The sequence below is a fragment of the Coffea arabica genome, chromosome 11e (assembly GCF_036785885.1).
Source record: "Coffea arabica cultivar ET-39 chromosome 11e, Coffea Arabica ET-39 HiFi, whole genome shotgun sequence".
Lineage (NCBI taxonomy): Eukaryota > Viridiplantae > Streptophyta > Magnoliopsida > Gentianales > Rubiaceae > Coffea > Coffea arabica.
Window position 1 is genome coordinate 17,126,991 of NC_092331.1, and position 26,913 is coordinate 17,153,903.

Sequence of the window (26,913 nt, forward strand, 5' to 3'; positions counted from 1 at the left end):
CAGAAGCTCGGACGATAAAATCCCATCGGACGTCCGAACAACAACTTGACTAATTTTCGGACGATGGGATCGGACGATGACTAAGCTGTCGGACGTCCGACATCCCCAACGGCTAGCTGACTCTTCATCTGCCTTCTATCCGTTGGAAGCATTAATGAAACCCATTTTTGGTTCCCTTCAAATGCAAACGATTCAGAACAAGACAGGGACTTTTGCACACTTTGTTTACAAGATCTCAAGAGATATTTTAGCTTGAAAATAGTCTCCAAGACAAGATTTGTTCTCCAAGTGGTGTGAATTTCTTGAGAGCATTTCTCTTGTGGTTGAAAGTTTCATTAGTGTAGCTTTGTTGAGGGTTATCTGAGTGATTGTAAAACTTATTAGCTTGACTAAGTGATTGTAAAACTTCTTAGCTTGTACATCTAGTTGATCATCTTTCATCAAAGAGAAGTTGCTCAACCTAGTGATTGGTCTTCAAGTTTGAGAAAAGTTTGGTAGACAATCGGTTTGATATTCTATCTTGTTCTTTTTGTTTAATAAAATTCTCATTGCTTATCTATACTTGTTTTTCTAATCAACATTGCTCTCTTCTTCTAATCTACTTGGTTGATTATTACTAGAAAAGAAGGTAAATTTTTATTAAGGAAAAAGTGCATAAATTTGATTAAGATTTTAATCAACCTAATTCACCCCCCCCTCTTAGGTTGTCTTTGGGCCTTACAAATTATCTTTCAAAAGAAGGGGAATGATGAGAACATGAAGATCTCGATTCCCTTCAAGTCCAAAAAAATTCGTTTTATAAGTCTTCACATTCTAATGATAGTTGATGGTGCAATCGGGCTCAAGAATCATTGAAGATCCGAATATCATGATTATTTCTCGTTATTGTTTATTTAATTAAGTTTTCAGTAGTAATTGTTAGTTAATTAGAGTTAGTCTTAAGTTATTTTTGAGTCGTTAATAACGGGAATAAAGGTTAAGGTTATGTTGACTATAGTTAAGCCAATTTGAGTTAGTTAATTTCCTATTGTAGTCGAGTTAGAATTTTAGGAAAGTAGTTAATTGTTTCCAAATTTGTTTAGAAAGTTGTGTCAGGTTTAGAAACCAAATCAAACAAGGAAAATTGTATTGGTTCCAACTTAAATTAGCTTTTTGAGTCTTGTAAGCTATAAATAGCCAACCTTATACAATTTTTCAGGAGTTAGACAATTATAAGATGAATAAAAATTGCGAGTTTTTCTCTTTCTTGTTCCTTTGGAAGCGTCCCTTGATACAAAGTGAGTTGAGTCTTCTTTGTTTAAATTTGGCTTATCAATTCAAGACCACGTTGAATTGTGATGTCATTCTACCATCGCATCTTGGTTCGCTATCTTGTTAAGTTGTGGGTTAAGATTAAGTTCAAGGTTCGCAATTTCACAGGTTAGAGGGGTCGAGATTGTTCCATCTTTGTATCCATAACCTGGTCGATATAGATCCTTCCACTGCCTATGCAATTCGTTTTTTCGAGAACGAGAGTTTGGAGAATCGAGTTCGCATCATCTACAAATTAAATAATCTTTGTAGTTTACAAATTTACATACTTGTCATGGTTGATTTTAATATATTTCGTGACAATTAGTCAACTATATATCTAAGTTCTTTTTCATACTTAGGAATCCCCAAGCGACCATGTTGAAAAGTGAAGAGACAAAAACATAGTTGCTCCTGTAGTTGCATCTTTCTCATCAAAAGGGCCAAATGCAATCCTTCCAGACATTCTTAGGTAATCAAAACTAGAATTATGCTTTCATCTTTCTTCTTAATCAGTTGTTCGCATAGAAATGTTGATATCTAAAAAAAAATTATTTGCAGCCTGTCATAAGTGCTCTGGGAACGGAGATCTTGGATGCTTTTCACCTATAGGTTAGCCTTCAGGATTTTTTTAGAGATGAGTGATCTGTAGCTTATGATTGTAGAATCCAAATTTAAGGTTTCAATAATGATTGTTGCATGCAGGGTTACAGAATTGAAAGAATAAAACGAACACTTAAAATATATGTGGAATAGAAGAAAATAATAAATTCAACTCATAATATTATTTAAATCTCAAATAATAAAAAAAGTCACACTACAATAAAAAAACCTTACAAACATTTCCAAACTCTCTCAAGAAAACATCCTAAATAATATCTTATTTATAATCTACCAAACTTGTTAGGAAAGAAACCACTTGTATAAGAAATTTGTAAAACACACAACTATTAAGAACATAACTCCAATAAAACTAATAAATACTTCTAGACTTGATTTAGTTTGCCAACATTGCCTCCTTTAAACCAAACTTTTCATTGAGACACCTCCAACACCGTCTTGAACAAAAATCTCTATACAAATCTCTATTGCAGTAGAGTTGATATGCAACTCCACCTTGCTACTAGTTTTTTTATAACAAAATATATTTCGTCAACGGATTTTTGGAAATCGTCCAACACGATTGATATACATCGTTGCCCTAATGGTAGATAAAACATGTACTAAAATTGTAGATCTCCAATTTAACAGATACAAAAGACCTAAGAAATTAAGAACAGATCTAATGAGCATCATCAATTTTAAAATCATCTCCTTATAGAATAAATCATTGTAGCCCACTCTGTGCATGTTGCAATCATTAGATCTGCTAATCAACATTTGTAAACTCCAATAAAGATGATGAGATCTGATGACATAGACCCAAATCTGAAATAAATTCATATATGATAACCAGATTTGAAGTAAATTCAAATTTAAACAACAAAATAAGAAAAATAACACAAAATCTCACTAGGAACTCCTAAGAGAACAAAAATTCTTACTAGGAACCCTAGGAGAAACAGAGATCTCCCACTAAGAAAATTTAGGACTAAGAAAATTTAGAGGAGATTTTATTAGAAAAATAGCAAAAATGAAACGTATGGGAAGGAGACCTGAAAGACCATGGTGGTCTCCCTCCCTTTCTAGAGAAGTTGAGCTTTTAACTTGTTATCAGTTATTAATTCATCTTTACATGTGGCAGTGGACGAATTTGTATTTTGCAAACAATTTCTTCTTGATCAAAGTACTTACTCATACAAACCCATTCATCACCAAAGTCACAATATTTACCACTAATGTAAGTGAGCAAGAATACAAAATCATAAATTACTCTCTTACTAAAATTATCATCACCAAATAATTTAGAATAGCTACTATTACAATCATCCAAAAATTTCATACTGTCAATCAACTTTTTTGGAGCAAAAATTTTTCGAATTTCAATGAAATTCATATCTATCAAATCAAATATTTTTGCATCACCTTGAGAAGAGACCAAACAAACCATTTTTTCAATAACATCACATACAAAGTCAAACTTTTCTTTTTCCATTACCAAATACCACATTTTTTTCTTCAACAAAGTTATCACTCCTAAATTCTCTAAAGAAGATATACAAATCAAAATTCTCAACAGATTCAAAATTTTTAATATTACGTATATCATCAACAAATCTATTATTCTCAAAATCCACAAACCAATACGAACAACCAAACTTCAATTTGAAAGCATAATTCTTCTCAATTGTCGGCAAAACATAGTAAATATCCTTCCAAAATCTCTAAAGTATTTTAGTACGACGAACAAAAGTTTTATAAATACTTTCTGTCATTGTTTTGCTGTATCACTTGAAAGAATAATCATGTTTTCTTTTTGAAAATATATTTTGACAATTCACTTGCATCAACCCAACAAAAATATTATCCAAATTACAATGTTTAAATTTTTTTTTTTACTTTTTAAAACTCAATCAAAATATGTATGTCTATTTATGCTTATGGAAGTCAATATGACAAAATTTTCACTATCAATTAGATATCTATAAAATTCTGTCATTAGTTAGCAATTCATATACCTGATAATTGTTTTCCCCTTATGTTAAGTTTTCCTAGTTTCCTTGGTTGATTGACCAATCAAATATTTCAATCTGGCAGCCATAGCAATCAACAAATCACATAGGATCCTTTTTCAATTTTTGTCTTTACACCCGCAATAATCTGACAATTCAAGACCAATCTTATGGTCAAATTCTTTACCAATCACGCGCTTTAGAGCCAAAACCTCGTGGCCTAACTCAAATAACTGAATATCCTTTGACAACTTTGTGTCCTAACTCTCTGACAGCGGAAGCATCAAGGACTAACCTCATTGTTTGGTTCATGATACCAATTGTAGAACCCAAATTGAAAGTTTCAATAATGATTGATGCATGCAAGGTTACAGAATTGAAGGGATAAAACAAACACTGAAAATATATGTGGGAGAGAAAAAATAATAAACTCAACTCACAATATAATTTAAATCTCAAACAATGAAGAAAGTCACACTACAATAGAAAACCTTACAAACTCTTCTAAACTCTCTTAAGAAAATATTCTAAATAATGTCCTATTTATAATCTACCAGACTTGTTATGAAAGAAACCACTTGCATAAGAAATTATGAAATAAAACACAAATTCTTAAATCACCTAACCACTAAAAACCTAACTCCAATAAAACTAATAAAAAAATACTTCTAGACTTGATTTAGTTTGCCAATAATGATGTTTTATCCAGAACATCCATTGCTTGTCCTCATGCTGCAGGTGTAGTTGCTTATGTGAAATCATTCCATCCTAGTTGGTCTTCTTCAGTAATCAAATCTACTTTGATGACTACATGTAAAATCTTTACCTCCATAGAAAATTTAAACTTTTTAACTGTTGTAAACTAATTGTATTAATTTTTCTTCTATTTCTTGTAATGTTTACCAAGACCATTTGTCATGAATCCGGTTGATGCATGTATTGTCTCACAATAGGACAAGGGACCTGGATGGTTGCTAGGCCAACCGAGTAGGAACTTTTGATGATATAGATAAGGTGGACTAATATCAACACACAAAATGAAGCCATATCACCAAGTAAAAAAAAGGGAAGATTATGACGTCATTTAAAATAGTGGAATGCAAAAAAAAAAATGAAAAATTCTAAACAAATACCAAATGCCGTTTGTTACAAGTCCCAAACGTTTTTTCATAGTAAACATTGATCCCGCCCATAGAAGAGCCTGTTGTCACCAAATAAGAATAAAATTCTTTTTGTGAATGGAGACCAATATTATGCAAAACCTTTTTTGAAAAACCTTTATCTTGGAGTCGTGTGTATCCCTCTTGCGATTGAACTCACTCCAAGCAAAAGCGGGCAAATTGCAAAGGGACATGAGATCAGCATGTGGAAAAGCGGTGCTTATCATATGTTTGAGCGGATATCGACAAATCGAAGAGGGAACCAACTATGAAATCACAGCAAGAGAGCAACGAAAATGGTGCACCAGTTGAAATTGCAACCAAATACTGTATAGTCCAAGGGTCTATAGTTACCAAAGGTAGGAATCTTAGTTTGCCGTATTTTATCCTAACACTGAGTTTTAGGGTTTAGAGAAACAAATAAAATCGAGTTTAGGGTTTATAAAAAAATATAATACAAGTTGAGGGTCTAAGGAAACAAATTAGTTATGATAGATGGTTATATCATTTGTACCAATTGCTATTTACCTTATACAGATTAGTTATTATGGTTTACAAAAGAGTTCTAATAAATTATTAATACAGTTTACACATTAGTTATTATGGTTTACAAATTATTATTGGTGTTAATTAGTTATTATGATTTGAGGCTTTGTAGCCTCAACAAAGATTTCAACTCGAGATGAGGGTTTAGAAAAAATAAATAGTTGTGATAAATTGTTATATTGTATGTACCAATTGCTATTTACCTTGTACACATAGTTATTATGATTTACAAATTAGTTCTAATAGAATTATGGTTTACACATTGGTTATCACAATTTGCAAATTGTTATTGCTATTAATTAGTTATATGGTTTTGGGTTAAGAGTTTAGAAAATCAAATTTGGCATGTTAGATAGTTATGTTGTTTGTATCAATTGCTATTTTCCTAGTACATATTAGTTATTATGGTTTACAAATCCAAAGTATGGTAAATAAATAGAACGTTGTTTAGCTTGTGTACATTGTACAAGATAAAGAACAAACTCTAAGTGTGGTTATTTAGTTGGTGATTTTCTAGCTACCTGGGAGTACCTTTCATTAGGGAACCTCAGGAGGTCCAATGTGTATGCTCCTATTCTTCTAATTTACATTTCCATTTTTTGCCTTTGGATAAATATACTACTCAATTTAGTATATAAAGTATAGGTTTTGTTGAGTTTTAATTTTTATAGACTTTATATGAGTTCTAATTTTAGTTCAATTGACCAGCAACTCGGTCCTCTTATACTTATATTGTAAAATTTATTTGAGCTCTAATTTGATATGCTTACAAGGTATTTAATTTGATTAGTGAAATCATCAAGTAACCTGCTATTGTTTGTTTTGAAGGTTTTTGAAACCATTACTTTTTGAAGTTTTTAGTCTCGGCTTGTTTAATTTGTGATTGCATACCACAGTCATTTTTTATATGATATGTTTTGTGAGGGTCTCAAAATTTCATTAATTTCTGAAAATTAAAATAAATATTATTTAAACTTCAAAAATTATTAAATAATATGAATTTATATTTAAAAATGTGTATTTATATTATTAATGATGTTGTCACTTATATAAATGTTATATTTTAATTTACATGAATTTTCAAAATTTATTTGACGGTTCGCGTTCGACTAAACATTAAGTTGGATTTTCGCACTCGCATACGCAATATAGCTCTAAGTTGAACTGTATGATATGTAGAGGTTATAAAAATGTATAATTCAGTTGAGAAAATGTTAGATGAGGAATTTCTACTAGTAGATAAGAATTTCGCGCTTAAACGCGATTCAAATTCAAAATTGTCACCATTAATGGCATGCCCAAAAAAGTCTTCAAACCTATACCTCTAGCTTACCTTCATTTTCAACCCATCTTATCACCAACTACCATCCGTTTCTCTTCTCTTCAAGCTCGTTCCTCTGGTGCAAGAAGAAGCAGAGACCGCTGCCATTCCAAGCTTCTAACAGCCTTCCATCCTCAGCCATTCACACCCCAATCTTCAAGCTTCCATTTCCAGCTTCCACCTCCATTCTTGGCTGCTGTCTCGACCAAGCAAGGAGGAGGAAGATCGCTGCTGCTGCTGCCGGCGTTGCGTCGGACCAGGGGAGAAGGAGAAACCAACTGCCATTTTTCTTTCCTCCAACCACAGAACCTTCCAAGCTGACTCAAAAACCCCAGACCCAAGCTTCTCTTCACCTTAACGTTTGCTGCTGGGTTGCTGCTGTGGGTGGTCAAACCGAGAGGGAAACAGAGTGCAAGGGGTGCCGACTGACCTCAGTGATTCTAGGAGCGAACTTGGGGAACTAGGAACTTCATTTAGCTAGTAAACAACCACCAAAGGTAACCCAAAAACTTCCGCTTCACCCCCTTAGCCAAAATTTCAGATTTGTTGCAGCTTTTGGTTCTTGAAGTTTTAGCTTGTCTTGGTGAAACATGTTGGGTTGCTGATCCTCTAAGCTAATGATTGATGAAGCTAGAGGTGTTTTATGTGCTATATGTATGTTTTGAGGTGGTTAAATGTTGGAAAAAGTTTTTTAGAATGAACCTGGGGTGCTGCCGAGAGAAGGGAAAATTTTCCAGATTTGTACCTGTTGATGTTTTGCAAATTTCGCTTAGGTAATGAACTGGATTGTTTGTTTGGGGGCTAGACTAGTTAGTGGTGATTTTTAGGGACTTAAAGTATGAATTATAAGTTGGAAATGGTTGATCAAAAAGAAGAGAAAAATTCTGCTCTGCAACAGAACCAGCAGGCCTGTTTTTCTTCCAACTTTGCCCAGATTCTAGAACTGGATTTTGTGAAGTTATTGAGCTATTTAAATCATGTATATGTTCACCTATATGTGTAGAGTAGTTTTGGTGAAAATGCAGCTTTGGTACAATGGGAAATTTCATTGAAAAATACCCTTTGAGCTACCCGAAAATTCTGGAAATTTTCCAGATTTTGGTCGAATTTTTGGGGGTTGATTTCGACAAATTTGTGAACTATTTGGGCTGTATACATTTTTACCAATATGTGTAGTATTGTTTGGGGGAAAATGTAGCTTTTGGGTAGTTGAAAAGTTTTGGACAAATTGAAGAGAAAATGGACTTCTTGTACCAAATGCACTTGGAAATTTTTCCAGCTTTGCATGAGACATGTTAAATGATTTTCACGTTAACATGAACCCAATTTGACTTGTGTTTAGTTAAGGGGTGTGTATAGCTCAATTTGGGACAAAAATCTAGTAAAGTTTACGTCCAAAAAGTGGACCAAAATTTTATTCTTCACGACGCTGCCCAAAACAGAAATTTTGTTTGAAATTAGAAATGATTTTGACGTTTGGATTTCGTTTTGGTTAAATGTGGACTAAATTGTCCCGAAAATGTTTTCTAGCATTAACCTTCGTTACTAGGTCCACTTCGAGTCAATAACCTTGAATTTTATTAGACCAAATGTCCTATTTCGAGAAATATGCCAAATTTGGAAATTTTCTTGAAAACTCAAGTTTTTGCCTTCATGAAAATCCTTGAACCAAGTTGGTCAATGGAATTTGGCAAACTTAAGGAGTTTCTATTTTATAGAAATTCCAACGACTAGTTTTACTTGGTTTATATGATTTCCTCTTAAAGGAATTTCCCAAGATATTTTTGGGGAAAATTAGAGGGGAAAATTCTTCTAAATAGTTAAATGTGATTCTTCTCAACTTGTGACACCAAAGTGGTGTTAATAGCTTATATGACTCTAGAACTTGGTTATTGGAATATTTGACGAATTTAGCAAGTTTTTGGTTTTAAAGAAACCTTAAAATTTAATTTCACTCGAAATTGTGGATTTCACTTTGAGAAAACAATTAATGCTAGGTTGGGATTTTTGAGTGAAATTAAATGCTAGTTGACTCGAGTTAAATTCACCAACTCAAAAGTGGAAATTTATGTGAATTATTTGTATGATTTTAGGAGTTGGTGAAGAGCACAATCTCGATCAAAGTTTGGAATTCTAGACACTTCACTTGAGGTGAGTGTCTCTTGCGTGAATCGTGTTTAACTGCTAGTTGAACTACTTGTTAAAAGTACTTGCTAGAGATATCATGAAATGTTATATGCTATGTGATTGCGTGAAATATCACAAGTACAAGTGTTGCAATGTCGATTGGAGCGTGGTCTCGTCGACTAAATAAACCAAACGGATGCACGTACCACGCTCTATTAGGGTGGGAGGTACCTCTCTGCCGTCTTGGTAAAAGTGCTTGCAAAATTCGTGTTGGAGTCGGGCCCAAAAATAAGGGGGAAGTCGTTGCTAGGAGACAAGTAGAGTAAGAAATATTCTACATGGAGGTTAGGTAGTGAAAGTTGACGGAGTGTCAACTACTAAAAATTTCCTGATCAAGCACGTGGACTTTGGCTCCTGAGAGCCCCGTATCCTTTTCTTGTCATGTTACTTCGATTTCCTAAATTATTAATTGCTTACTTGTCCATTTGTACTTGTTAAATTGCCCTATGTGAATTGCATGTTTCGAGGCACCACTGAGCTATTGGCTCATCCCTTCCAATTTGTTTTCCTTGACAGGTTCTGAGTTGCATGAAGTCTTGGAGAACTAGAAAAGAAATGTTATATTTTGAATGCCCACTTTTGTATAGGTACTTAGGGAAAACTTTAGTATATTTTGGATGACTTTTGTGTCTTTGGGAAAATGTGAATCCTGTGGTGCTTCTGTGCCCTGGATTAGGAACTTTAAATTGTAAATTAAGTATTTTAAGCTCGACGTTTTCGTTGGTACTTGGAATTGTATTTTTGGGCTGTATAAGTTGAATTGTATGATTTACTTAACTACTTAGCTTGCTCGAGGAGTAAGGTTTATTTTCAATTTATGTTTGGTGATATTAGTTGCTAGAGTGAGTGAGTCCTGGCGAGAGCTAGGCAGGCGACCCGCCAACCCTTTGGTTCGCCTTAGGGGGAAGTGGGGCCGCCACAGGTGGTATCAGAGCATTAGGTTAGAACGTATTTGGGAGAATTGTTAGGTATTTTATTCCTAGAAATAGGAATGAGATACTTAGATATATTTTAAGTGATAATTGATCAAGTTAATGGTGCTAAGGTTTAACTTTGAAAGTTTTGGCTGTTTTGTAGGTATGGAGAACCCTAATGGGAACGGACACGCTGCTAATGGTAACGGGCACGTGAATGGTCACGTGCCGCCTCTTAGGCCTATATTTTACCAAGTTCAGGGTGGTGGAGCTCGTGGTCAGTACTCGCCCGACACCAGGGTTCCTAGATGTGACTGTAGGTTGACCTTCTCTTACCCCAACCGCTTGGTTCTGGCTATAGACGATGAGCGTCGCCAGTTGGTGAATTCCAATCTGGCCCTGATTCAGGACGTGGATGAGTTAGGTGCCATGGTGACTCATCTGCAGAATAGGGTAACAGAGCTGACTGGACGGGTGATAGAGGAGAGAGCTAGGGCTGAGGCAGACCGTGAGGAGCTGCAGAGAGCAAGGGATAGTGTGGCTAGAATGAGAGACATGGTTCGTGAGCGAGCTTTTGGGATACTAGCGGATGCTACCATGCTGGTGGATGAGGTGATGGACGAGGCCTCAGAGGTAGCTCCTAGTGCTGAGGAGGATCCAGAGGAGGACCCGGAGGAAGATCCAGAAGAGGATCCTGATGAGGGGAATCCATCTGATGGTCCCGCTGAGGACTAGGCTTAGTTAGACTCTCTTTTGACTTGTAATCTGTAAACAATGGTTGGGATGGTGCTAACTCTTGGGCCATTGTATTTTTGTAACTGTATGGCTTGCTTTTGTGGTGATTGCACATCTTTTGATTATGAATGACTGGTTGCACCTTGTAGCACCTTTGGGCTATATTTTTGTAAAATTCCAACGAAATGCTAATTGTAGGAATTTCGAATGTTAATATATGTGTTAGTTGTGGTTATTTTTATCGCCCTCAAGTTGATCTTCATTTGGCATAATTTTTTGCTTTGTTTCTCAATTTTATGCAATTTTCCTGCGTTGCTCTTTAAATTTTGCGTAAATTTCTATATACTTATTTCTTGTTTTGCATTAGGAATAACTAGGTATGGATCCCCGTGGTAGAGGCCGAGGCCAAAATCGAGGCCGAGGTCGAGGGAGACGGGCTGAACCCCTTCGTGATCAAGGGGGCGATAGAGCATCGGAAGTGAACCAAAATCGGGGACTCGAGGGCGGGGGCGGAGATCAAATGGCCACCGCTATTAATAGGATAACCGAAGTGCTAGAGCGTTTGACGGACCGTCAAGGTCCTGGACCGTGCATCAACAACCTGGTGGGCAGGTAGATACTAAAGATAGGGCCTTGGAGAGGTTCCTGAAGTTTGGGCCGCCTAAGTTTCAAGGTGGGCCAGAGCCTGAAATAGCTGAGGGATGGTGGGAGAGAATATCTGATATTTTTGCCACCTTGGATTACACTGAGACGCGGAAGGTGACTTTTGCGTCATTTCAATTTGAGGGAGCTGCACGGTCTTGGTGGAATCTAATTAAGGATAAGTGGGATAGAGACCGTACCCCTAGTACTTGGGCAAACTTCACCCGTGAGTTTAATGCCAAATTCCTTCCACCTCTAGTCCAAGAGAAAAGGGAGGACGACTTTATTAAGTGCAAACAAGGGGCCATGAGTGTAATAGAGTATGAGACCCACTTCACTAAATTAGCCCGATATGCCCCTGACCTGATAGCCACTGAGCAGAGACGCATTAGGAGATTTGTGCAAGGGCTCAATGTGGAGATTCGAGAGGGGCTAGGAACTGCTCAAATTAACACGTATAGTGATGCCGTAGAGAAAGCTCAGAGGTTTGAGACGACTAGAGCCCAATCTAAGTCATTCTTTGCTAGGAAAAGGAATGCCCCTAGTGGTAGCAGGGACCCAATTTCTACAAGTGCCCCATCGCCTAAGATGGGTAGAGGAACTGGGGTAGTGAATATCCCTCTTGCATCGAGAGGTGCTTTAACAAGGGGTGCTGGAGCTAGAGGCTCTGGGGCGAGAGGATCTGGAGTGAGAGGAGGTCAAAGTGGAAGGGGACCCCCTAGGAGTGCTCCACAAGGTGTACAAGTGTCAACCCCTCAGATAACCTGTGGTTACTGTGGAAAAGCCAATCATACCGCAAATGAGTGCTGGAGAAAAGAGGGCAAGTGCCTCAGGTGTGGGAGTGCTGAGCACCAAATTGCTAATTGTCCTAAGATTTCCGAGAATGGGGGAAGCCAAGGAGGTGCCACAAGTTCTAGGCAAACTGCTTCTGGAGGGAGTCGGCCAAAGGTCCCGGCCAGGGTTTATGCCCTAGATAGTCAACCTGTACCTGACCCTTCGGAGGTAGTCGAAGGTACACTTCCAATCTTTCATCGATTAGCTAAGGTTTTAATTGATCCCGGTGCGACTCATTCGTTTGTTAATCCTGCTTTTATGTGTGGAATTAATGTAAAGCCTGTACGATTACCCTATGATTTGGAATTTAGGACTCCTACGGGTAATAAAAGCATACTCACTAGTTTGGTGTATAAGGAGTGTGAATTTTGGGTTGGGGAGCGAAAAATGCTAGTTGACTTGGTGAGTTTGGATCTTAAGGGGTATGATGTGATTATAGGAATGGACTTTTTGTCTTACCACCATGCTAAACTAGATTGTAGAGCTAAAGTGGTGGAATTTTGCATCCCAGGAGAGGCAACTCTCAAGCTAGATATAAGGGGTAGATTAGCTTCGTCTGCTTTGATTTCAGGGATTCGAGCTAGGAAAATGCTTCACAAGGGAGCCCAGGGTTTCTTAGCTTTCTTAATTAACGCCCCTAGTGACCAAGTGAAATTAGAAGATGTGCCAATCGTGCGAGATTTTTCCGATGTCTTTCCGGAAGAATTAACATCTTTGCCACCTGAAAGGGAGATAGAGTTTAAGATTGACTTGGTTCCAGGAGTAGCCCCAATTTCAAAAACTCCTTATGGAATGGCTCCTGCGGAGTTGAAGGAACTAAAGATCCAGTTGCAGGACCTACTAGAAAGAGGTTTTATTAAGGAAAGTAACTCACCGTGGGGAGCTCCAGTTTTGTTTGTAAAGAAAAAGGACGGGAGTTTGAGATTGTGCATTGACTATCGAGGTTTGAATGAGGTGACTATTAAGAATAAGTACCATTTGCCCTTGATTGATGGATTATTTGATCAATTGCAAGGATCGGTGGTGTACTCTAAGTTAGATTTGAGACAAGGGTACTATCAATTGAGGATTAAAAAGAAAGACATACCTAAGACTGCTTTTAATTCTAAATATGGGCACTTTGAGTTTGCGGTAATGCCTTAACACGAATTTTAGGGTTAATTTTAGGGTTAATTTTATGGCTGGACTTTTATATTTGGAGGGCAAATTTCTTTGTTTTATTTGTTGTTTTTATGTTAATGTTAGTTATATAGTTAATGAATAATAGAATTTAGTCACTTAGTGCTTTAATTATTTTTTAGAATGATTAATAATTTGCATGGCATATTTAAGGCATAAAATAATTTGGATTCGAGCATTTCGAACATGTTCGCGAACGGCTCGTTTATGTTAAACGAGCCGAACTCGAACTCGAACTCGAACACGAATTTTACTTAATGAACCGAACACGAACACATGTTTGGAGTTCGAATAACGAACGAACACGAACATTGTTCGAACTGCTTAACGAACAGAGCTCAAACATGAGATACTCGGTTCGATTCGGTTCGTTTACAGCTCTACAAGTATACAATAATTTAATGACAAACAAGCCACAATCATGAAAGATAAATGACACATAATATTTAATGTGGTTCGACTCTACCATTGAGTGTACGTCTATGGAAAGAAAATCCGTTCTTTATTATGAGAGAAAAAATCCTATACAAGAATACAACTTAAATCCAAACACAACCCTTATATGTCATCTCTCATCTCCCAAGAACCCTCTCTTACACCCCCATGTATAAGGTTACATATCGTCCTTGTGTGCTCTTTGTATATCTCTTGTGTGTCCATTGTATGTCTCTTTGTAGTATGCTAACCCACCTATTTATAGACAATATTATTTGATCAAAAAACCAATTAATAACAGGAAATTAGTGCTAATTCTTAGACTTGTATAGAATAAGAAATAATTTCTAAATTCTAAACAAAATGAGATATTTCTTGGCTACTATTTCAAGTAACTAAAACCAATTAGAAAACTAGTTACTTTCACATAAATTAAAAAACCTGCCTAAAAGAAATTAAATCAATTTCTTAACAAATCTCTATCTTCGCAAATATTTTTTTTAGCAATCATTTGCTTTCAACTACCAAATAATATGATAGCGAACTACACATTCGAATCGATATAGTCATGACATCAATTCATTCAATCGACAAATGAACATGTGTAGTTACCCCAAATCTAACTTCCAATTAACTCGTGAGAAGGTGTTTCAATTCACCATCTCTCTTTGCAAGATTTTTTCTCACCACCACTTACAATTTGGGATTCCCTTTTATGACTTCTAACCATTGAGGCGATCAAGTGATAAAATCACCATACTTCCTCCCATTCTCAGAACTGTCTCACCATGTATGGTTTCCAAGACTCCACCTGCAACGTAAAACTTGTAGCCATCAGATATTTATGGCGTTTGAAAATAGATTCTTTTACTTTTTTTAGAACACATTCCACACCACCTAAAGGATATAATTTGAATCTAAAAATCATTTGAGATGAAGTATCAACCGTTGGAGTTGTGAGAAAGTCTTCACCGATTCACATTCAAAATCAATATTGGACTCCACCTTTTTTTTTTACCCTTGAATCACCTGTCTAGATTCACCGTCAAGTATCTCCATGCTTTTCGAATTTCCATCTTTCACCTTCAATGTTTTTTACCAAACTCTTAAAACAATGATATCACCCATTAAATTGTTTAATTGGTTATAGCCATCAACCCACTTGATCTCAATAGTTAACCAGGATCCAACTATGAACCCCACTCTGATATCAGTTTGTTGGGATTCAAGTGCTTGTGAGCAACCAGTTTTGCAACCAAACTCTGATACCACTTGTTAGGACCCAAACGCGAAACACATGACTATTGAGGTATCAAGTATACATCAATTTAATGACAAATAAGTGACAAGCATGAAAGATAAACGACAAATAATATTTAACGTGATTTGCCTCCACCATTGAGTCTACGTCCACGGAGAGAAAATCCGTTCTTTATAATGAGAGAAAAAATTCTATATAAGAATAGAACTTAAACCCAAACACAACCCTTGTATACCATCTCTCATATTCCAAGAACCCTCTTTTACACCCCATGTATAAGACTATATATCGCTCTTGTGTGCTCTTGTGTGTCCCTTATATATCTCTTTGTAGTATGTCAACTTACCTAATTATAGAGAACATTATTTGGCTAAGAAGCGAAATAACAACTGGAAATCAAAGCCAAGTTGTCAGAACCAATGTGTACTAAATTGTACAAGGTAAATAACAATTGATACAAATGACAAAACAATCTATCAGAGCTAATTTGTTAGCCTAAACCCTCAACCTGTACTGTATTTGTTTTCGTAAATCCTAAACCTGAATATATTTGTTTCCCTAAACCGTAAACATCAGTGTTAGGATAAAAGAGGGAAAACCAAGATTCTTACCTTTGGAAACTGTAGACCCTTGGATTATACAGTATTGACCTGCAATTTCATTTAGTGCACCACTTTTGCCACTCTCCCGTTGTGATTTCACGATTGGCTCCCTCTGTGATTTACGGATATCCGCTCAAAGATATGATTTGCACCACTTTTCCTTCTGCCAATCTCAGCTGGAGTGAGTTCAATTGAAAGAGGGAAACACACAACTCCATGGTAAAGGTTTTTCAAAAAAGGATTTTCATAATATTGATGGTCGAAAAGAATTTTAATTTTATTTGGTGATAACAGTTGGTTCTTCTTTGGTCGGGATTAATTTTTACTGTAGAAAAGGCTTTGGGACCTTCAGCAAACAGTGTTTGGTGTTTGTTTAAAATTTCTTGTTCTAATATTTTTAACCATGACGTAATTTTCCATTCTCATCACTTGGTATGTTTCCTTCATTTTGTATGTTAATGTTGGCCCAACTTATTTGTACCGTCAAAAGTTCGTGGACCGTCTAGGCCCACGTCCATCCTTTGAGAGAAACGTGCCCAGCATCAGCGTCAGGCTTTTTTCTCTATCCATTTAAAACGTCACCTCTTTCTCATCTTTTCTCGTTTCCTCTCAATTCAAACAAAGCCAAGTTGGAAGTTGGGACGGACTGCTTCTCCAATTGCATTGGACCCAAGGTTGAAGAATATAAGTTGGGTAAGTTCTTTGCTATCTCCCTCTTCTGAATTCTTAATTCACCATCGTAGATCCATTGGATTTTGATGAAATGATAGTGATGATAGAATTTCCATATTTATCTGCAACATCTGTGGGATTTTCAAGCTTTATGCAGAAAAGAAACTGATGGGCTGCCCTGAGTTCTTGAAAAGCTATACAAACAATATCAGAGTGCAAATTTAACTGATTTTCTGCTGTATTTATTTGTTTCATCTAGTGCTATATGTTCTTCCTTTTTTCTGGTTTTTTTTTTTTTTTGTGGAAAGCAATTAATGGGGTGCTCTGAGTTTTTGAGACAAAAAGAAGATGAGATTTCAGCTCTAGCGTGTCATTTAATTCTGCGGGATTATTGTTTCTTGTGCTTCAGGGTATTTTTATACAGTACTTTAGGAAGCTTATTGAGAAAACGAATCAAAGTTACGTTGTTGATTTTGTTGTGGAGCAGCTGGATGATAGATGATAGATGGTGGAGGACCTTGTCATTTTCTCATGGTATAGATGAAAAAGATCCACATGAACAGATTGATAATTTGAAAGTGGAACTGAAACTTTTAACCAACTTTACTGATTTACATAGAATTTTGACCTATTCTGATGACAAGTGGGTGTTGGTCAGTTGGGATCTCTATTCTTGAACCTTGAAGAGGGACTTTCATGTTGCTTTTGAGAAAGATATGCATTAGGGGATGTATGGTTATGTCCTGCAACTCCTAAGTTTCAATCAAATATTGCATCCTTGAGGCAGCGAATTGAAGCAGAATATGATTCTACTTCATTGAACAACTATTCATTTGATCCCAGCCTCTGCTGAGGGATTATGATCTTTGGAAGCAATTTATTTCCTCTCTTGGGTGAAAGTCTGCGGGATCTTTACAACGGGAAAGATGAGTTGCTTCAGCCTCATAGGTTTACAGCTGCGTGCCATGCTAGAGATGCTAGAATCCTTGAGGTGCTTTATCTTCTATGTTGAAGGTAATTACCTATTCAGATATCTCTCAAGTCATGAGCTATTCTTGTCTGCTCAGTACATGTATCTTACTTGTGGTGGCTTGAGAGAATGAAAGAAAGCATGACCTAGTAATTAGTTTTTGATGCCTTTTGGATCTTCTAAAGATGTTGAAGTCAAGTACGCCACAAGTAATAGAAGAGTATCTCAAATTATTCAAGATGTCATTGTCCTTACCGACTGCAACTACTTATGTGGGCCATGTATTTTTCAGGCTTCTATTCCTGAGGAGGCTGAACTTTGATTCCTTTTTAGACGGTTCATGCACCTGATAATGTTTGTGCTGGTGAGCTTGTTTTTTCACTTAGCGGTCTCATGTGGACGAAACAATAGCTGGCATAGACAAGAAAGCTGATCCAGCTCCTGTTAAGTTGCTTGAAAAGATGGGGATTCCAAGGTTGAGGTGTTCTTCTGGAGCTGCTAAGCCAAAATATCCATTTGGAGTCCCTTGTGGAGAATATTATTGATTCTCTCAATGATTTACATGGCTTTTGTGAATCTTTGTTGCAAAACATATACACCTTAGGGGAACAATAATGTTCCTAAACCAATCTCAATGAATGGTAAATCTAAGGCTAGGAAGTGTAACTCTTTCTCTGTCTCATTTCATGCCAAGTCAATGATTGAAGATATGGCCAAACATTGAGCTTCTTAAGTTTCTTGACCAGCTTAAGCTGTTAAAATGGAGCTGCTTCTGGAAGTGCCTTTTGATGGGCAAGCACATATGATTTTAAATTTGAAAAACAATAGAAGCCTATTGTGAGGGGCCGCAGTATTCTACATTTTTCTGCTGTGTCTACTAGTGGAGAATGATGTAATGATCTTGAAACAGTTGGAATTAGCAGCAAATGACACAGCTTCAGTTTATTATGCTTTTCATGCTAGAGCTATTGTAGAAGATACTGAGGAATTGTTGCAATTTGCTTCCCAAAAGTATAAAAGATTAAACTTGTCATCACTCATCAGAGATCAAATGGATTAATCCACCTGTTCAATGCATTCTGCTTTCACCAAAACCTGATGGATTTGGCTTTCTGGATTTCCTTTTAGGGAATCTGACAGAGCTGCTGTGTCACTCTCTCCTGAACTGAGGTGAAATGATTTCCTTTTCTTGTGCGAAAATTGAAAAGGAAAAAACAAGAAACAAAAGACAGCTTTTCAGAGGAAGGAACCAAACTTTTCTCTGGATCTAATGCCACTCCTCAACCTTCAAAGTTCAAACTTTTTCTGGTGGGGAAGTTGAAGAGAGTTTTAGGAAAGTTGAATTATGCAAATCTGATCTATTTCTACTGTACTGAATTTTAGGAAAAGATTTATTAGATGGAGAGGAACTAAAAAGTTTGAATCATGATTAAAAATAACAATTTTTTTGAAGACAAGATGGCTGGAACTTCATAACCAACATTCGAAAGATCTTTCCAGGTAACTCTTGCACGACCCAAGCAATTGTTTACAAAATATTTTCTAATGTCTTGGCTCTTAGAATAACAAATAATATGCAGCCTTAAACTTTGGCCTTTAACTTTAGTAATTGATAGGTCATTTTAGCAGATCTGGTAATATTGCATCACATCTGGTAATAACAAATAACAAAATTTTCAGTTTTTCTTTCGCTTTAGAATCCAAGGAAAATATTACGAATACAGGAAAAATCGCTAAGAAACTTGTGTTGGAGGCACTGAAGTTGTAATCATAGAATTATAGAGACAATCAACTCTTTGATTATAAAAGAAATGGTCCATAGGCAATACATAGCTGGATACCAGTATATCTGAAATTATGCATGAAGATATATCTTGCAAGCGCTGATGTTGTAGCTAAAGATTTATTCATTTTTATGACAGGATACTCCTGTATTTTATACGTACAATTATTATTCTCAGAGCTTTCATCTGTGGCTTGTTTGATTTCTGTAAAATATTTGTAGGAAGTGGCAATCCTTTCTTCGGGTTGACTGTGATTTAAGAACAGAGAAAGGGAGAGAAAGTAGAAAATATGGAGCACTGCCTTGACTTTAGCTTGTTGTGGCATTTGTTAGATATCCAGTTCCAGGTAAAATTTAGACAGTTGTCCTAATTGCATCCTCGATGACTCCCTCAAGTATCATAACAGGAGTTAATAGAAAATCATATAACATTTCATCTGCTTTATGGATTATTCAGTGGAATTCACAAGACTTTCAGACTTTCAAGTACAATGACACCAATCTATTAAGTTTCAGTTTTCTTTTGCTCAGAGAATTTCATGTCTGAGACCTTACGGCGTCTTTTTAATGGTGCTAGAAATCTATGTACTAACGATAATAAGGGAAGAATTAAGAAGGAAATAACCACACGTAGATTCTGTTTTTTTGTTCCTAGACTTCTGGAGAAAATTCACAAGTGCTTCAGTATCTTCTTGTCAGATCAAAGAGATCTAATATCACATGCACACTCGAATACTTTCTGTCTTTGTGCTTAGAGCAGTTGAAATGATAGATTTGAGCCACTCAGTTTTTTGTCCATAATATTGCGTAGCCGGTCAACCATCGATGGGGTCATATGATTGATCCAGTCTCCCACCACACCTTTCCTAAACAAATCCTTGTTTTCAGAATCAGCAAAGATAGCCCCTTTTCCATTTTTGTTCACTTCCATATCTTTCAGGGTTTGGAAGCTACACAGCCTTGATATCTCATCAACAACTCCTCCTTTTTCCTCTTCAATTGAGAAAGGGAGTCCTAAGAACTCAGCCAACTTCTTCAACTGAGAATTAGTATCTTCCTTCATTTCCTCATACTTGAGAAACAACACCTTTTGGGTCCTTTGCAAACTCTCATTCCAGTACCCCAGCAAATGGTCCCAATAGGGACCAAACCCTACAACTCCGCTGCAATACATATCAAATGCTTCTTCAAAGGATAGGCAACCAAAAGATTCCGGTCTTAGTTTCTCCATGAAATGCCATATGGAAACAAATGTGTCAAATGGATTCCGTGCAAGGTAAACCACTCGACAACCAGATTCTTTGACCGACTGGGGCAAAGCAGAAAAGGGCATGTGGGTTGCCAAAAGTCTCGGGCATGGAATCGTCGAGAAATCTGGAATGCAGTTGTCCGCATAAAGTTTATATTCAAGAAAAGGGACGAGCTCATGCGGATTGGAGGTGAGCAACGGATGATGGTCATTTTTGACAGGAATATTCTTTCGATTCATAATGGTAAAAGCAATTGCTTTTAACCAAGTGGTGCCAGATTTTGGTATGGTGGCAAGCACAACATCGCTGTCTTGAGCTATGAAGTTTCTCTGGACAGACATTATGGCCTGAATCTCTTTTGGTTGGCACCAAAATCCTTGGAAAAGATAGAGATGCTGTGTCCTCCATCCTCGTTCTTTAGGAAGAGTATTCAGCAACTCCTGGCATTCTTCGCTGAGCTGCTGCTGCTCTCCTTGTGCTTCATTCCTTGACTGGCTTTTATTCAATTCGGTGATGGCCATTTCCTTTTCTTTAATGTATATTCCTTTTTACAATATCCCAGATCAATTTGTGCACAAACAAGGTAATAAGCCACTACAATATATAGATGTTAATTCCCTTTACTAGATATGTGCATCATGCTCATTTAACTCCTCCTTGATATGATTTTGATAAATGTGTCATCAAATTGAGGGCCACCTTGTCACCTACTACTTCCCATTGCCGACCTCATTCTGAAAGGATGAATTGATGACCATACCAAAGAATCCTGCATTTAGATCAGTCGGCAATGTTAGCCGCCGTAGGAACACTTTAAACATGTGCTGACTAATAATTCTCCTTCTGCCCATCAAATACAAGGACGCCACGTTTTTTTCTGATTTGTTCTGTCCCCTCTGATTTTGCAGACAGCAAACTATCACAGCTTAATGGCCAACAACCAACTATAAGAAAAATGCATATTTAATTAGTTTAGTACAACAGAAAGGTCTTTTCTATGTTACTTTGAACATAAGTTTTGCAAAATCGGGCCCTTGGAATGCGAAATGGAGAGCAAAATTCTAATTTTCGTTTTGGTCGTCATTATTGGTGTTCTTTGAATTTTATTTTCCTGTTACACAGAACCTAACATCATGGATGTAAATAAATTGCTGTTAGAAAATAATTTTGGAAACCACACTGAAACACCAGGTACAGTCTATGATTGTAATAGAGTTTATCTAGTTTCCAATTAATGGTAGAAATGGCCTCTTACATCTTGACATTTTTTTCACCTAAATCCTTCACATTCAAAACAGTGTCCTATTTGGATTGCAATTTTCTAGAGTCTTTGTAGAAAATATTCTGTAGTGATTTGATATATGTGAGGTAAAAGATTGATTGAAAATTGTGTTCACGGAAAATGTAGAAATTTCTTAGTGAAAAATGGCTTTTCAAACAAGGTGTAAGAATTCAAATATAGAAATGCATCAATTTCTTTGGAATTAAAATTTAGCATTTTATTATTTTTGGGTGTAGGATACTTCAAGCTCTACAGGGGGAGACGAAAGGAAATGGCTTCAAAGTCAAGCCAGAGATTGTGTGTGATTTAATTAACCTCTCTATTGATTGAATTGGGTCTTGGGGACTTTTGGCCTAATTTTTTGATTGCGAAAAAACACGTTCAAACCACATGCTTAGAGTGTCAAGGGCATAGTGACAATGACAAATTAATGGCGGAGTTGTCCATCACATTTATAAAAATTATTATACTTCTTTGTTATGATCTTACTCTGCAACCTTTTATAATTGTAATCACGTGAAGTGGTCCTTATATATGTTTTTTATTTAATTTGATTACAATGTACCTACAATGGTGGCAGGAAAAATTCATACATATTATAATTCAAAAATATTACAAAAAATGACCAATTAGAAAAAATAACATTTTAATTTGAATAAACTCAGCTTTGAGTGAGACTTGACTCTAAAGCCTTTAATTCCTAAACGCCACCATAAAGCAAAGGCTTCATCAACACTTTCATATATATTAAATACACAACATATTGGTATTCCTCGTGGGGTAAATTTAGCTTGCTTCTTGCAACATATTGTTGACAAAAAAAAAAAAAAAAATACACAAGTTTTTGCTCCATGGACAGTTTAGTTCTGTCTTCCAAACTTACAGCCTCATGTCCAAGCTATATGCATAACTGGAAAGGCACAATAGGAGTAATGGATCTGTCTCTCCAAAAGAAAACTAAAGTGCTTTGCAGTCAAATAAGAAAAAAGTGTAAAAACCAAACTTCCGCTCATCAATAGAAATATAGCTCATGTATAAGTGGGTGGCTAGTGAGTCCCAAAGTGTGCTCAAAGGAAAGAGGTTTCAGAAAGTTATAAAAAATCAGTAGAAAATCTTATATATACTAACAGTGTATATATTATCACCATTGAATTCATAACACGTGCAAAACTTGGAGCTCGAATTCAAATTTTACATAGTTGTCATTCATTTAAAACCGACAGTGTATACACGGTTAGTGTAAGAAAAGATTAATACATGAATCAAGTCATAGTTATGAAACAAGATGTAATTAACCCTAGAAAGTTACAATAGATCAAGTCATACTAATCAAACAAGGGAAACTCACAATCAACAAAAGAGTGCTTTCCTGAAGAAAAGAGGAAATTCAGAAAGCAAGTCATATTTATAACCGAGTGTTGAACCTTTGCAAAAGCAGATAAGCAGAACTTAAATGATACAAGACTTGAAACCTGTGAAAGTTATGATTCAGGAGTAGTATAATCTTGGTTTGAATGGTGACCAGAAGTCTAACAAAGCTGAGGTGATCAGAATCATAGCAAAAGATTGATTTTACTCACCTGAAAATAGAATAACACGCTAAAGTTCTACCAGAAATTTCACAGGTGATCAGAAATCCACGTCTCAACGATCAATATAGACCTCCAGCTCATTCCCCATGTCGAGTTGTTCCTGCTGAAGCCATGTAAAGTTGCATTGAATCGAGTCAGAGTCCTCAAAAAAGGGAAACTAAAAAAAATCTTTCAAACATGTATTAGTAATCTGGTGGAAGCAGTAAGACATAAAATTTCCCAAGTTGTGACCTTTGTCAGAATTCAGAACTCAGTCATGTAAGATCATCCAGATTCCCATTTTCCAATATCTGCCGAGACTTCCATTTTCTTCACCTTGAGAGGCTTGCTTCTCTTTTCCACAAGCAAGCTGAAACATAAAAGCATAGTAGTTCTGCTTAGAATGTCCAAATTGTGGCCTAAAGTACCAAAATTTGGCAACTAAGAAACATTTGGCCAGAACAAAATTTGTGTTTAAATCTGTCTTTATTGCATTTAGTGCAATTCTTCTCTTCTGCTGGCATTAATTCTTTTTAGCAGGTTATCCAAAAGTTTTACCAATAATTAACAGGATCAAAACCTCTTAGAAACTGTACTTCTATTGGAGCAAAATTAAACTGAAAATGCATAACCTATGAGTGATAATTCAAGAGTAAACTGATCATGATTTGAGGATCCAGTAAACTGGTGATAGAGGAAGTAAACAAAACATAACACATACAGACTGAACAAAAAATTAAATTTACTCACCTGCAAACAGAATGACAAGCAAGAGTTCTATTAGGAATTATGGAGGTGATCAGAAATCCATGTCTCAGTGATCAACAAGGACCTTCACGTCATTCCTCATATCAAGTTGATCCTCTTGAAGCCTTCTCACAGATTCTTCAGGAGAGCTCACCTAAATCATCTCCAGAGTAGCGCTATCCCCAAACCCACTGGGGACCTCCTTGAGCTGCCTGCTACACAAAATTAGTGTTGAAGCTGTGGCAGGTGATTACTAGAGGCATTCCATTCAGCAATGTTCCGGCTGTTGAGCTTCAAAAATTACAGGTTGGGGAACTCTCCAGCTTTCATCTCCCACTCTTTCTCCTCAAAGGTAGAGAGTAATTTGAGAACCTCAAAATCTGGTAATAGCCAGCTAATTTTAAAACAATCCAACCTGTGAGCTAAACGGAATAGCCACACTTTCTCCACACAAGTATTAGCTAATTTTAAAGTCTGGTAATAGCCACATTTTCTCCAAAATACAATCCCAGGGCAGGCGAAATTTGGAGAGTTAACTTCCTGAGATTCAATGGGAAGTCAAATTTATAAGGAAAAGCAATCCTGCTCGAGGAGAGTACATTGAAGGACTCGAGCTGTGTCAGAAAATCAGTATAACTGATTGTACTTCTTAGTTTTCAGAAAACAGACATCTCAGTTTTCAAAGTTTGAGCAGCCTCCTCATGATATTCTCTGTACCTTCACCACAAAGGAGATATCAAGAGGAAAGACTGACCAGATTAAGCACTTGGGGAAAAATTGTCCTTTAACCATCTTGCAAGGTGGTGGCAGCATAATTATTAACATGGACGTCTCAACTTTTCCATGCTCCAAAGAGTATAAGGTAGTAAAACTTTACCTTTTAATCCCTTCACAATCAAGTTCTCAAGATCCCTGAGATGGGATACTGATGCTGGAAAACTATCTGGATTGCCACAGAGCTAAAAATCTCAGACCAACCAACACTAGTACTCCAGTGGGGAAAGAATTCCCCATATTGACGCATTCCAAATTTAGCACTCTTAAATTCATGGTTCGAAGTCTCGGCCGAGACCAAGACGACTCGGCCTAGTCGTCACCGTCTCGGCCCCTACCGATACGATACCGTGATGAAACGATACAGAAATACTTGACTCGCCGAGAAATCGGCCGAGTCGTCACCGCGAGGGATTGACTCGGCCGAGTCACACCGAATCACTCCGAGTTATCCCGAGTCAAGACGAGAAATCAGCTGAGTCACACCGTGACGGATTGACTTGGCCGTTTCTTTTGCTATTTTTTAATTATTTTTATTTAGCATACTTTTTATATTATTAACAATTTTTAGAATATTAAATACTTTAAAATTTGCGTCTCACCGAGACCGTGACCGATATACCGAGACCGATGTGGAACGTTCCGGGCCGCGACCGTGACTTTGAACCATGCTCTTAATGTGCAAAGTTGTCAAAAATGAAGGAGATGTCATAATGAACGTATGACCCTGAAAAACTTTTTTTTTTTTTTGGGCTCAACCATGAATTTTAAAACTATAATTATCTCCATTCATAAGTTCTTTATTTCTGGTAGAAAAAAACCAGAGTTACATCTCTAGATGAGGTACAATGGAAATTATTTGGACAGAGTGGAAGACTAATATATATCCTACCCCTGCAGGTAGGCAGTTTTATTTATTACATTCCGAGAATACTCTGAGATGTTACTCTGGAATCTGGACATAGGCGACTAAATTTAGATACTTCCCTTGATAGCTGAACTGTATCCGTTGTCAAAAAATTTGTTCCAGATCATGACCCCTCCGTACTTGGGTGACGACTTGATGGATGGTAGAACCTGAGAAATGAGCACATCTGATGGAATAAACCCACCATTGGCAGCCCCTGGAGCTGCTGGTACACCTAGGAAGATCTGATTGGACTGAACTGAAGTCCATTGATTCCAACTCGCTATCAAGCTATCAGCATTAGTCCCATACTGACACTGTCCATTGTTATAAAATTGTATCCAGACGTAATCGAAAAGGCCAGTGCTGATGGCCGTGTTTAGATTAGCATCAGGAAATGGACATTGTGGAGCCGCAGATAAGTACACCTTTTTCTGCGAGCTGAAACCAGAGAGCGCCCTGGCCAGATCGTCCCAATACTGGCCTGTCCCGGTTTCAATATCAAAGTCTATACCGTCTAAAACAGCATCACCAAGCGGGCGGGAACCTGATTGACCGCCCAAGAAGGTGTTCCATAGGTAATTGGCAACTTGTCCTGCATCATCGGCAGAAGTAAGGCCATAGCTTCCAGCCCCACCTCCAAGGGAAAGCAGCACTTTAATGTTTTGGTTCTGGCAAGCTTTTATTTCATCACTTAAGGAGGTGCAGGTGCCTGCGTCGGGGTTGCAGTGGTCTGCTAAGTTCAATACTGGTGTTCTCCCACCGCCAAAGGTTGACAGAAATGCCACGTTCACAAACTGATAGTTTCCACTGGCGCATGTGTCGGCCAAGCTTCCTTCACCGCCGTTTTGACCCCAGTAGACGGCAATTCCTGCAGCTTGTGAGGACTGGAATAAGGATACCATCAACAGTGAGGATGCCAAGAACGACAATAGCCATTTTAAACTCGCCATCTTTTCACGTTCTGAATCTATCTATATAATATACTACCACAGCTTATTTGGTTTTGTGAATGTCTATCCCTCTTGGTGATTGTGTTGCCCCCAAAGATCCATCCATTATATAGGTTTAAGATCATGCAAGTTCACACATGTTTCGAGAAAAATGTAAACATGCGTGTTCTGACCGTAAATTATCGTGACCAGGACGCCATTCTGGTATTGACAAGTCATTGAAAGAGAATACACGACCTTCATTTTTCCCGTCGATTGCCACAACTAGTCCAAATTCGTACCCTTA

General features: G+C 37.0%; 3 protein-coding genes and 2 long non-coding RNA genes across 5 annotated transcripts; 2 read left to right on the forward strand and 3 right to left on the reverse strand.

The window, feature by feature from the left end:
- Positions 1–11,144: 11,144 nt before the first annotated feature.
- On the forward strand, positions 11,145–13,547 carry LOC113715920 (uncharacterized). Its single transcript, XM_072071946.1, has 3 exons — positions 11,145–11,243; positions 11,378–13,091; positions 13,543–13,547. Exons 1-3 carry the CDS (start codon positions 11,145–11,147, stop codon positions 13,545–13,547), a joined length of 1,818 nt encoding a protein of 605 aa, XP_071928047.1.
- A 2,724-nt stretch (positions 13,548–16,271) lies between these two features.
- Positions 16,272–18,396, forward strand: LOC140021550 (uncharacterized). Its single transcript, XR_011825406.1, has 3 exons — positions 16,272–16,411; positions 16,800–17,404; positions 17,653–18,396. It is a non-coding gene; the product is annotated as an uncharacterized lncRNA (long non-coding RNA).
- Positions 18,397–19,539: 1,143 nt separating this feature from the next.
- On the reverse strand, positions 19,540–21,217 carry LOC113717238 (cytosolic sulfotransferase 15). The gene has a single exon (XM_027241957.2). It carries the CDS (start codon positions 20,912–20,914, stop codon positions 19,895–19,897), a length of 1,020 nt encoding a protein of 339 aa, XP_027097758.1. The 5' UTR covers positions 20,915–21,217; the 3' UTR covers positions 19,540–19,894.
- A 1,989-nt stretch (positions 21,218–23,206) lies between these two features.
- On the reverse strand, positions 23,207–24,991 carry LOC140020967 (uncharacterized). Its single transcript, XR_011824926.1, has 3 exons — positions 23,997–24,991; positions 23,499–23,616; positions 23,207–23,370 (listed from the first exon to the last, which is right to left on the reverse strand). It is a non-coding gene; the product is annotated as an uncharacterized lncRNA (long non-coding RNA).
- Positions 24,992–25,528: 537 nt separating this feature from the next.
- On the reverse strand, positions 25,529–26,662 carry LOC140020973 (acidic endochitinase-like). The gene has a single exon (XM_072071645.1). It carries the CDS (start codon positions 26,625–26,627, stop codon positions 25,743–25,745), a length of 885 nt encoding a protein of 294 aa, XP_071927746.1. The 5' UTR covers positions 26,628–26,662; the 3' UTR covers positions 25,529–25,742.
- Between the last annotated feature and the right edge of the window lie 251 nt (positions 26,663–26,913).